We start from the raw sequence: 12,312 nt of genomic DNA, 5'->3' as shown, positions 1-12,312 counted from the left end.
ATCTTACTACTCTTTTCTTCCTGAAAAAGATTTTTTTTCATTTGGTTTTCAGTAATGTGACCACCCATCTATCATGTGTCCATTTAAGTCAGGTCTTAAATGAAGACAAGAGAGAGGTACCCAAGTGATCCACAGACAGTCCTGCCACCTCAGTGAGTGGTGGCTGGGCCTCGTTATCATGCAAATCTAAGTATGTCTTGGTTGTTAAAGTAGAAACCAACCTTAATTTCCTTTTTCCATTGCATTTTATCCTCCTATCTTAGATTCTGTGCTTCATTGTTATAATCAACTGATTTGTGTATACCCTTCAATTCCCTTTCCCCACTCTCTCCATTATACTTGCCTGAAAAAAACTCAGCCCTGATTAAATCTAATTTTCCTTGTCTGTATCTAAGCGGTTCAGCCTGGTTAGAGGAAAGCACATACACCCATGCTGACTAATCTCACTTTAAGTTCGTGACCACCAACCTCATGAGCCTCTGAGTTGCTGCCAGTCCTATTATATTTCCATAGTTAATTCACTCTCCTAGATGAATATTTCATATTTTTGTCACTTTCTGCAGTCTTCCAGCAGCAATTCCTTCCCCTCTACTCTCTCAATTGATGACTTGACTTTTTTATTTTATTAGGAAAATAGAAGCAATCAAAAGAGAACTTTCCCATGTGTTTCTGCCAGCTCTACCAGGTTACTTGTGTCCTTATCCGTATCTGCCTTTTAGGATGCATGAACTGGACAGCCCTTTACTTGGGCATCGATTTCCCTGAAAATTATATATGCACCTCTCCTTGCCATTTCTGCTTATATAACTAAATGAATAGCTTAAAAAACATCTGTAGGACTTCCCTGGTGGTCCAGTGGTTGGGAATCTGCTTGCCAGTGCAGGGAACATGGGTTCGATCCCTGGTCTGGGAAGAGTCCACGTGCCACAGAGCAACTAAGGTCGTGTGCCACAACTGCTGAGCCCGTGCACCCTGGAGCCTGTGCTCTGCAACAAGAGAACCACCTCAATGAGAAGCCTGTATACAGCAGTAAAGACCCAGAGCAGCCAAAAATAAATAGATAAATAAATAATTTTTAAAAAAAACCCACAGAGGAGCTCTTGCTCACTAGCACAACAACAAATTGCTCTTTTTGCAGTCTACCCTGTCCCTGTAGATAACAGTTTACTGTGTCCAGTTTTTCAGATCATAACTTCATGCCCCATATCTCATCCATCAAAATCCTATTTTCTTTAAAAAAAAAAATAGCAGAATCCACCCTCTTTTCTGTTCACCTGGTTCTCTGCATCAGTCTCTAAAGTAGTCTCCTTGTTTCTGCCTGTGTCTCACCTATTTTCAATATAGTAAGTAGCCAGAATGATTCTGTGAAAAATTTAAGTCAGATCCTATTCAGAACTGGCCAGGGGCTTGTCCAGACTGTTCTAGGCTTATGTAGTCTAGAAGCTCCTACATAATCTTTGCTCCCCACATCCATCTGACTGCATCTGCTCCCCTTCTTCCTCATGCCACTTAAGCCGCACTGGCCGCACTGGCCTCCTAGAAGTTCTGTGAACACTCTGAAGCACTCTTTACTTCAGTGCCTTTGTACCTGCTATTTCTTCTTCCAAGAATAGCGCGATGAGCAAGTCCTTCATCAGACTGTTGCTCAAAAATGGCCGTGTCAAGAGAGGTCTCTCCTGGCCAACTTCTTTGAATAATAGTCCCTCTCACCTTGTAACTCTGTCCCTAATCCTGCTTTAATTCTTAGTTATTACTATCTGGCATATGTATTTAAAGTTTGATATATATATTTAAATTTTTATTGATTCATATTTATACGTATAAAAGAGTATACATGTACATCTGCAGCTTAATGAATGTTCACCAACTGTACTAGCACAAGAAACAAAGTACCAGCCCCCCCAGAAAGTCCCTTATGTTCCCTTTCAGTTATTAGCCCCCTCCCTGCGGTTGGGGATAGCTACTGTCCTAACTTCTAATAGTAGCATAGATGAGGGCTTTTTTGTTTTCATACAGTGTATGAAAGGAACCACACAGTATCTAATATAGTCTGGTGTCGAGTTTCTTTCAGTCAGCATTACTTTGGTGAAAGTCATCCATGTTGTGTGTTGTAGATCATTCACTGTTGTCATTGTGTGGCATAATTTTAATATTTTTATTTAATTTACAGATCTTAATTTTTAACTATACAGTTAGTTTGTTGCGCATCATCTTCCACCAGAATGTTAATCCCAAGAGAATTGGACCTTTGTTTTATTATTACTATTTCCATCTCTTACACTGTTTGTTACATAAAGGTGTAATCATTTTAACTATTTCCCTCACTCCTTGGCATAGAAGAGAGATCTTGTTCAGTGTTCAGTCTCTAACACCCAAAACAGTGTTGGGTGCACAGTGGGAACGCAAGACTATTTGTTGAAAGAGAAGAATAGAAGAACAGATAAAGAATCATTTTAGCTTTTTTCCTCCTAAGTGATTCTTCTATATTTTTTGTTAAATACAAAAAAGTACACAAACCCTGAGCCTTTGAGTTCAGGAGTTGGTAAACTACAGCCTACAACTGGCAGGCCGAAAATGATTTTTAGATTTTTTGAGTTGTAGAGACAAAGAAGAATATGTCACAGAGTTATGTTGCCTGGAAAGCCTAAAATATTTCCGTCTGGTCCTTCACAAAAAATGTTTCCAGGCAGTCATTATGAAGTTAACTCCATTAATCATTACTTAGGTCAGAAAGTAAAATACTTCCAGCACCCTGGAAACCTTCCCTGATCACAACTCCCTCCCAATACTCTAGAAACAACCACTGTTCTAATTTTTGTGATCAGCATTTGCTTTTCTTGATAGTATTGTCATTATGACAGTTTTGTTAATCATGGTGTTTAATCTCCATGTTTAAATCTTCTGTATTCTGACTTTTGGCTGTTTGTTCTGTCAGTTACTAAGAGAGGTATATTCATGACTGTCATGATTATGGGTGTACTTTGTTTCTTCCTGTATTTATATTTTTGCTTTATGTATTACTAAGTGATTCTCTTTATTTCTCCTGATACTTTTTGCTCTTAATGCAGTTTATCTGATATTAGTATATTCAAACCACTGTATAGTGTAAATATTTCTGTTTTTGTATTGTCAGCTTTTCATTATTATGTTTTCAGTATATCTGACAAGTACATAGTTGAAATTTTTTTCTTTATTCAGTCTAAAATCTTTTTTAAGGGAATTACGTAGTGGTCCAGTGGTTAGGAGTCAGCACTTTCACTGCTGGGGCCTAGGTTCAATCCCTGGTTGGGGAATTAAGATCCTGCAAACTGTGGGGCATCGTCAAAAAAAAAATCTTTTTTAAACTTCAGTATTTATTGTTTACATTAATGCTGCTAAGTCGCTTCAGTCATGTCCGACTCTGTGCGACCCCATAGACGGAAGCCCACCGGGCTCCCCCGTCCCTGGGATTCTCCAGGCAAGAACACTGGAGTGGGTTGCCATTTCCTTCTCCAATGCATGCAAGTGAAAAGTGAAAGTGAAGTCGCTCAGTCATGTCTGACTCTTAGTGACCCCATGGACTACAGCCTACCAGGCTCCTCCATCCATGGGATTTTCCAAGCAAGAGTACTGGAGTGGGGTGCCATTGCCTTCTCCGGTTTACATTAATAAACATCGTTATATTGGTTTTAAATACTCCAGCTTTTAACGGTATCTGTCATTGCCTATTTCTTGCCTGTCCTATGTCACTGTTTCCTTCAATTCTTGTTTTCATTTGGATTAAAAAATGATTTCATACTTTTCTCCTCCACTAGTAGGTAGGTCCTTGTGTGGTGTTTCTCTTAGAAGTTACCACAGGTATCTTTAATATGCCAGAGTTTGATGTTAACAGAAGCCTAGTTACGTGATAACTTTGATTCCATTTCTGTGCTACTGCCTTGGTGGTGGTGGTGTAGGTTTATATTTTGCCTTAAAATTTTATATATATATATATATATATATATCATAGAACATTATTATGCTGTCAGTGTTCATTTAGATTTATCCATGTACTTATTTATCTCTTTCTTTGTACTTCTTCCCTTTTTACATATTACACCTTCCACTTTAGGGAAGAAGTGGACGTGGAAGTACTTCTGCCTTCCATAGTCCTTAATACAGTATTTATCTGCTGGGGATTAACTCTCTAGGTTTTTGTTTGCTGAAATAACTTTATTTTGCCCTTATTCTTGAAAGATATTTATGCTGTGTATATATCTAGATTGATTTTTTTTCACCACACACAGTTAAGTATATCGTTACCATTTTTTTGGTTCCCTTGGTTACAATTGAGAAAATAGTTTTCATTTACTTATTTCTTTGAAAGAAACTGCTCTGCTTCCCCTACCCACACCTGCCGTTCTCCCCCCAAGCCCCAGGCTACTTTTACTTTGTAGTGGTGTGCAGTTTTACCCTGAGACATCCTTTTATTTCCCTTCCATGTAATTTGCTGGGCTTCTGGTGTTTGTGGGTTGCTGTCTTATACCATTTCTGAATAGTTATGTGCCATTGTCTCTATCTCAGTCCTGTTCTCTTTTTCATTCTCCTGTAAAATTTCAGGGAACCGTATGTTAGCGGAGAAGGCAATGGCAACCCCACTTCAGTACTCTTGCCTGGAAAATCCCACGGATGGAGGAGCCTGGTGGGCTGCAGTCCATGGGGTCACTAAGAGTCAGACACGACTGAGTGACTTCACTTTCACTTTTCACTTTCATGCATTGGAGAAGGAAATGGCAACCCACTCCAGTGTTCTTGCCTGGAGAATCCCAGGGACGGGGGAGCCTGGTGGGCTGCCATCTATGGGGTCGCACAGAGTCGGACACGACTGAAGTGACTTAGCAGCAGCAGCAGCATATGTTAGACTGTCTCACTTTATCACCATGCCCCTTCATTCTTCTTTCTGTATGCTCCATTCTGGATAGTTTCTTGCCTTTCAGTTCTCAAATTCTCTGTTTTGGTGTATCTAATTTGCTGCATTGGATTCTTAGTTTTTGTTATTTTATGTTCCCTGCAGATATAGTCAAATTGTCTTTTATTTTATTTCTTTAATCTGGTAGACATAGTTGTTTTATAATCTGTTAATTTTTGTATTTGAAGTTTTAAAAAAACCTGTTTCTGCTATATCTTATTTTTCCTAGTTGTTGCTCAGGTCTTTATTTCTTTTATGCTTTGGTTGTCTGTGTGCTGCTCATTGTACTTGAAAAATTATTGGTGAAATTTCTTTGAGGTCTAAGATGAACATATGTTTCTCCAGGGAGAATTTTTATTTGCTTCTCTCAAGTGTCTAGAGATTCTACCAGTCTCTACAAACTACTGAATTCATGGCTTGCTTTGTTTGATTTGCTAGATTGTTTCTTTCAACCAGACAAGCAGTATTGATTTGGATTGTATTAACTTCCATGGGAAATCCCATGGGCAGAGGAGCCTGGTAGGCTGCAGTCCAGGGGGTCGCTAGGAGTCAGACACGACTGAACGACTTCACTTTCACTTTTCACTTTCATGCACTGGAGAAGGAAATGGCAACCCACTCCAGTGTTCTTGCCTGGAGAATCCCAGGGACGGGGGAGCCTGGTGGGCTGCTGTCTATGGGGTCGCACAGAGTCGGACATGACTGAAGTGACTTAGCAGCAGCAACATTTCTCAGGGGAGCCTGCACCCCCTGCATGGCCAAGGCAACTGTTGCAGCTCCCTGAGGGCGGGAGAACTATTTCTTCTGGCTTACATTTTCCCTGAGGTTTTAACCCTTTGAAAGTACAGCTTAAAGTGGGAAGGATTCATATTGAGAGTCCTATGCTGGATGGGCTTGGCCTATGATTATCCACTTGGCAACATGGTGCCCAGGGATTGGAAAGTCAAGATCTTAGGGTGTCCCATGGATGGAGGAGCCTGGTGGGCTGCAGTCCATGGGGTCGCTAAGAGTCGGACACGACTGAGCGACTTCACTTTCACTTTTCACTTTCATGCATTGGAGAAGGAAATGGCAACCCACCCAGTATTCTTGCCTGGAGAATCCCAGGGACAGGGGAGCCTGGTGGGCTGCCGTCTATGGGGTCGAAGAGTCGGACACAACTGAAGCGACTTAGCAGCAGCAGCAGCAGGGCAAATGTGACTTTGATGCTTCTTTTACTACCTGTTTTGTGTTCCTTATTTCCGTTAGGTTTTGCCATGACAAATCCCTACCATTTTGTCAGCTTTTCAATGCTTTTAATATCTTTTTAAAAAAACATTTTGTCCTGTCTTTATAGTTGTTTTCTAAGGGAATGTTGGTACAAACATCCCAACCTGCTATATTTCCAGAGATATTTAAAGATCTTTTAAGCCCTTGGCAAATAATTATTGAATGTATGACAGAATTATTTGTTTTAATATTGTAGCTTCAGTGATAACAGTGTGCCAGGTAGTGAGATTATTGTTGTTAAGTATTACAGGTATTCTGGAGTCTGCATTTAAATTTATTGGATGAGGTAGGAGTGCTGTTTTTAAGGAGGTGTGGCTTTTACTCCTAGATTTAAAAAAAAAATTCTTTTTTCCAGATCACTTTGATTAGTCTGTTTTACTTATATTTTCTGAAGTAAAAATGTTAGTTTTCCCTGATAAAGGGATACATGCTGATTATGAAAGTCCAATAATTCAGAAGTGGTAAAATATAAAGTCCTTTCCACAAGAGCTATTATCAAAGAGTTTAGTGGGCATATATGTATACATGTATGTTCATATAGCAGATTTCCTCATTTCCATTGTATAAATTTATTTAGACGATAGACTTAAATATTTTGTATTCTCTAAGTAATGCTGTAATGAATATCCTTGTGTATGCATCTGTGCTTATGCATTTGTTTCCTTTGGATAAATTTCCAAAGGTTAGTTCCCAAGTCAAAGAATATGCACACTTTAAAATGTCATCACATGAATGGATAAAGAAGATGTGGTGTCCAGTACACACATACACACACACACTGGAATATTGCTCAGCCATTAAAAAGAATGAAACAGTGCCATTTGCAGCAACACAAATGGACTAGAGATTATCATACTAAATGAAGCAAGCCAGACAGAGAAAGGCAGATATCATATAATATCACTTACATTGGAATCTTTAAAAATGATACAAATAAACTTATTTATAAAATAGAAATAGACCCACAGACATAGAAAACAAACTTATGGTTATAAAGGGGAAAGGGTAGATGTATAAATTAGGAATTTGGAATTAACATATTAATATACACACTGCTATATATAAAATAATAACCAACAAGGACTTACTGTATAGAACAGGCAACTGTATTCATATTTTATAATAACTTATAAGGGGAAAGAATCTGAGAAAGAAAATATGTGTTCAGTTACATATATATAACTGAATCACTTTTCTGTATACCTGAAACTAACATAGCATTATAAATCAACTATGCATCAATTTAAAATAAATATAATGAAATATCATCACATAATTGCTAGCAGGTCATCAGCAGTTTGAGAGTCCCAATTTCTTCCTATCCTTCTAATACTGAATTTTACATTATAGTCTTTGCTAGTGAGAAAAATACCTTGTTTTAAGTTGCATTTCTTCATCAGTGATATTACATATCTTTTCATATGTTTAGTGGCCTTTTGGATTTCTCTTTTAATGCTTATTCAGTTCCTTTGCCTATTTATTCGAGCATTTGCTTTGTCTTGCTGATGGGTAGGAACACATTATTAAGATTGTTAGCTCATTGTCACTTATCGTGTGAATATTTTCTGCCTCTTTATAATTTGTTTTTTAACTTGTTTATGTCCACTTTCACCATTCAGAAGTCAAAAAATTAGAAGTGATCAGATTTATCAGTGTTTTTCTCTTCATGACTTATTACTACTTTTGTCTTATTCTTAGATGTTCCTATATGGTTTGTGTTTTTAATGTCATGTTTAAAAAGCCCTCACCACTAGAAAGTCATAATAGCATTTGTTTATATTTTCTTATAATTTTTATGTATACTATAAGGAAGTAATGTACTTTACCTTTTTTCTAATATCTATGTACATATAGTATCATTTTTGTAATAAAATTCCCACTAATTAGAAATGCAGTATAATCACACATTACACATCCATTTTATATGGGTCTTTTTCTGATTTTTCCGTGCCACTGATTAGTCTGCTTGTTCCTTTACCAGGATTATGCTTATTTGGTTTATTGTTGCTTTGTTGTTGCTGTTTAGTCGCTAAGTCATGTCCAACTCTCTGCAACCCCATTGGACTGGAGCCCACCAGGCTCTACTATGTCCATGGGAGTGTGTTGTCATTTCCTTCTCCAGGGGATCATCCCAAGCCAGGGTTGTCTCCTGCACTGGCAGGTGGATTCTTAAACATTGAGCCACCAGAGAGGCCAGTGTTGCTTTGCAGTAAGTTTTAATAGCTGTCAGGTTTCCCTGGTACCCTTTATCAAAAATTACATGGCTAATTTTGATTATTTTTCCAAGTGGACCTCAGAACTAAAATATGAAAATCCATAGAAACAGTCTCCCCAAAGAGCAGAGGAGAATCTAGATGATCAATCGCTATACTACCACAACACCCTTTCTTGCAAAAATAGAAACAAAAATACACAAAAAGCCCTGAGCACTGGCTTTTGGAGAAGTTTGACATATATAAAATGTGAACTCAGGAGCATAGTATTTTGCCATTTAACGTTGGTCGTCTTTTATATTTGTCAGTGAACTATAGTTTTTGTTTTACATGTAATCTGCATATTGTTTCCTTCTAAGTATTTTACAGATAATTTTGAATCTGATTTTTCTTCTGATGCTACTTGTTCTGATTATAATCAAGTTGTTGATATATGGGGAAGTTATTGATTTTTGTGTGTTTATTTTATATTTGGCCATCTTACTGAACTCTTATTTGTTGTTTTTCAGTTGATTTGTTTGGTTTCCTTTGTGAATAGTTATATCATCCAAAATTGACACTTTCTAATGTTTGATATTTTCCAGTGTTTATACCTCATATTGTTTTCCTTATCACTTTGGCTAAAAATTCTATGATAATGTTGAATGACTGTGATATTAATGTGTTAACCCCTGTCTAGTTCCTAATTTTAATGAAGGTATCTCAAGTATAGCACCATTAATTATAGTTATGTTTATTTCTGAAAAAATACTCTGTTGAATTATAAATAGATACTTACAGGGTTTTTTTTTAAGTATTGCCCAACAATGTGCAAATCTTTTTGCATCTAAAGGAAAGAATCTTGATTCTCTACCCTCCCACACCAACGTTAATGTAGTGAATTACATTAGTAGATGGAATAATGAACTATCCTTACATTTCTAGAATAAGCCATACATAATTGTGGTATATTATTCTTTTGTTTGTATTTATTTTATATTTTGCACATGGATATAATATGGTAATAGAAGAGAATAGAGAGTGAAGTAAGTAGGGGCCAAATGCCTTAATCTTTATTAACCTAGAGGTTAGAAATAGCATTTCCTTGTAGAATTGAGTGTATAATGAAGTTGTTTGTTGAACTCTAAAGTAACCTGCAAATTCAGAGTTCTGTAAATATAGAACCATTAAAATGTACTAAGATAGGTCATAATCCAGTGATAATGTTACTGTACTCTCCATATTTGTTTTCAGAGGGTTTTTTTTTTTTTTTTAAGTCCTTCTTATATCTGATAACTGTGTTTTAATCTGTTGCATGTTTTGGCAGTATCAGATGTTTTCTTTGTCATGTAATTTGTGTGTTTTCTTTCATGTTTTCCAGCGGCGAGTAGAACAGCCTCTCTATGGTTTAGATGGCAGTGCTACAAAGGAGGTGTCAGAGGAGCAGTCTGCCCTGCCGACGCTTATGTCAGTGATGCTGGCAAAACCTCGGCTCGACACAGAGCAGCTGGCACAGAGGGGAGCTGGCCTCTGCTTCACTTTTGTCTCAGTGAGTACTGAGGCTGCGTTTATGCACATCCTTGTTTTCCTGCAGCCGAGATGGAGTTTGAGTAAGGATTTTGGTAGAGAGATGATTTCTAACTCTGTGTTACCTCTAAAGGTGTGTGCTTGTGCTCAGCCCTGCTTGGCTCAGGCGCTGAGAGAGACTGCTTTATCAAAGTCTGAGTGTCCTGTGGGATGGAAAACACAACCTTAGGTTGACAAAGAACAGAAAATACAGATTAAATTCCATTACAATTAAAAATAAAATCTCCAGACTCCAACCATCACTTATTTGAAGTTAATAGTCAAGTTAATACAATATTAGTATGGGGACGGGCATGCTTACTAGTCATTTTCCCCTCTATGGTATCTGGACAGCCGGCATGCTTGCTTTCTCTCATTTCTTCAGAGTATTAGCACAGTTGCTTTTCCAAGACTATTTGGCTACCTGTTTGTTCCTTTCAGCTTACTTCTTTCTTCTTCCTTGAAGAACAGGAATTTGATTATTATAAATGTTTGACCCCATTTTTTTATTTGCCAAATTATAATGCAGTTTGACTTAAAAGTTGTTGCTTTTCTTGGTTTCTTTACCCTGCCAAGTACCTGTTTGTTTTCAGTGATGCAGTAAAGCAACAGAAAGCCCCATCGCCCTGTCCCTCCATTTTTAGGGGCCTCCTTCAGAGCTAACATTACCATTGATCAACATTTCTTTCTCTCTTACTGGTTCATTTTCTCCAGTAATCTGTTTCCTCCTTATTTGCTCCATGGTTTCTGAGCAAATAAATCTCTATAACCTCTGGGATTAACCCACATATGATTGTATTAAAAAAGGCCATGAAATGGTAGGTGTCTTAAGGAAAGGAGATAAAAATAATAAAATAATTAGATAGGGATCATTGTGTATTATTTGAATCCCTTCTGCCCTTCCTTCCTTCTCTCATTCTTTCCTTCCTCAGCTTAAAACAGTACCCATGTATTACCTCAGAGTTCTTTAAGTTTGGGGGTAATTTATTGCTGAGCAATAGAGAACTAATACATGTGGCTTTATCTTTAATGCTTCCTTTTTTCCTCATATTCTACATCTAATCTATCAGAAAACATACATCTAGAATCTGACCATCTCTCACCGTCTCCACTGCCACCATAATGGCCCAACATCTCTCTGCTTTGGAATACTTTCTTATAGAGGAGTAATATGGTAATCACATCTGAAGAAGGAACATGGAAATAGTATAAAAACCAAAGTCCTAGAAGCTTTGGTATAGTTCTATTTCTCTTTGCTTCTCTGCAGTTCCAACTGGAGTATAAACTTAGATAAAAAAGGAGAAAAGCAAAAAAGTTAGCAAATATATAACAAATGTTGGTTAATAGAGACAAGCAGTTTCCTTTAAAAAAAATAAAAGGCAAAGGCTATGAACAGGCAGTTTTAACGGGAAAAAAAGGACAAATGTCTAATAATGTGAAAAACTGGTTAACTTCAGCCATAGAGAAATGCAGAATAAAATAACTTAACAAATGACAAGGACTAGTAAATTTGGTGATTCTTGGTGCAGGTAGTGGTTTAGATACACATACAGTGCTATGTGTATGTATAAATTGGTGCAGTCATTTGGACAGGTTGGCAGTGTATCTCAGTGTTAAGTTTACATATCCTTGGGTCCCAAAATTCCATTCCCACTAACTACACAAAGATGTTTATTGTATTGTTTATAAATTGCAAAAATCTGGAAGCAGTGTCCTTCCACAGTGTTTCAGAGGAACTTCTAACAAGAATACCTGTTATCTCCACGTTGCTAAGTCCGGCAATCAGTTCTCAGAACTTATTCAATATAATTCATTAGCTGCAGTTGATCAGTCCCTTCTTCTTTAAGCACATGGTCTTTTCTTTGCTTCTGACTTTTTGATTCTTCTTCATTTCCTGGATCTCCAAATATTGGAGTGCCCCAGGGCTCAGTCTTCAGTCCTCTTATATACATACCATCTTTCAGTAAGGAGAATCTCATTTAGTTTCTTACTTTCAGTCATCACCTATACTCAGAAGACTTCCAAATTTACATCTCCAGCCCAGAGCCCTTCCCTGAATTCCAGACCTATGTAGTCAGTTGTCTGTGTCTAATAGGCATATCAAATTTAATACGACCAAAGCTGAATTCTTCACTTTGTTGCCCCATTCCAAACCCCATTTCTTCCACATCTCAGTAATTTTCAGCTCTCGGCTTACAATTGTTCAAAAATTCTGGAGTCATTCTAGTCTTATCTCTTTATTTTATATCCTAATTCTGAATCCATCAGCAAGTCTACTGATTTTACCTTCAAAATATATTCAGAATCCTGCCACTTCTGCCCTTAACGATGACTACTCAAGTCTTGTCTCCCACTGAG

The 12,312-nt window shown here is 37.5% G+C and overlaps 1 protein-coding gene across 11 annotated transcripts in view; it reads left to right on the top strand.

The window, feature by feature from the left end:
- TLK2 (tousled like kinase 2) overlaps window positions 1–12,312 on the top strand; it is a 124,353-nt gene that overhangs the window by 48,850 nt on the left and 63,191 nt on the right. For all 11 annotated transcript variants that reach the window (XM_025279893.3, XM_025279892.3, XM_025279895.3 and 8 more), the window contains one exon: window positions 9,770–9,937. In XM_025279893.3, coding sequence (XP_025135678.1) covers window positions 9,770–9,937 — 168 coding nt within the window. The remainder of the gene's footprint in view (window positions 1–9,769; window positions 9,938–12,312) is intronic.

The sequence above is a fragment of the Bubalus bubalis genome, chromosome 3 (genome assembly GCF_019923935.1).
Source record: "Bubalus bubalis isolate 160015118507 breed Murrah chromosome 3, NDDB_SH_1, whole genome shotgun sequence".
Lineage (NCBI taxonomy): Eukaryota > Metazoa > Chordata > Mammalia > Artiodactyla > Bovidae > Bubalus > Bubalus bubalis.
The sequence above is the reverse complement of the archived record's forward strand: the minus strand, read 5'-3'. Positions and strand labels throughout refer to the sequence as shown.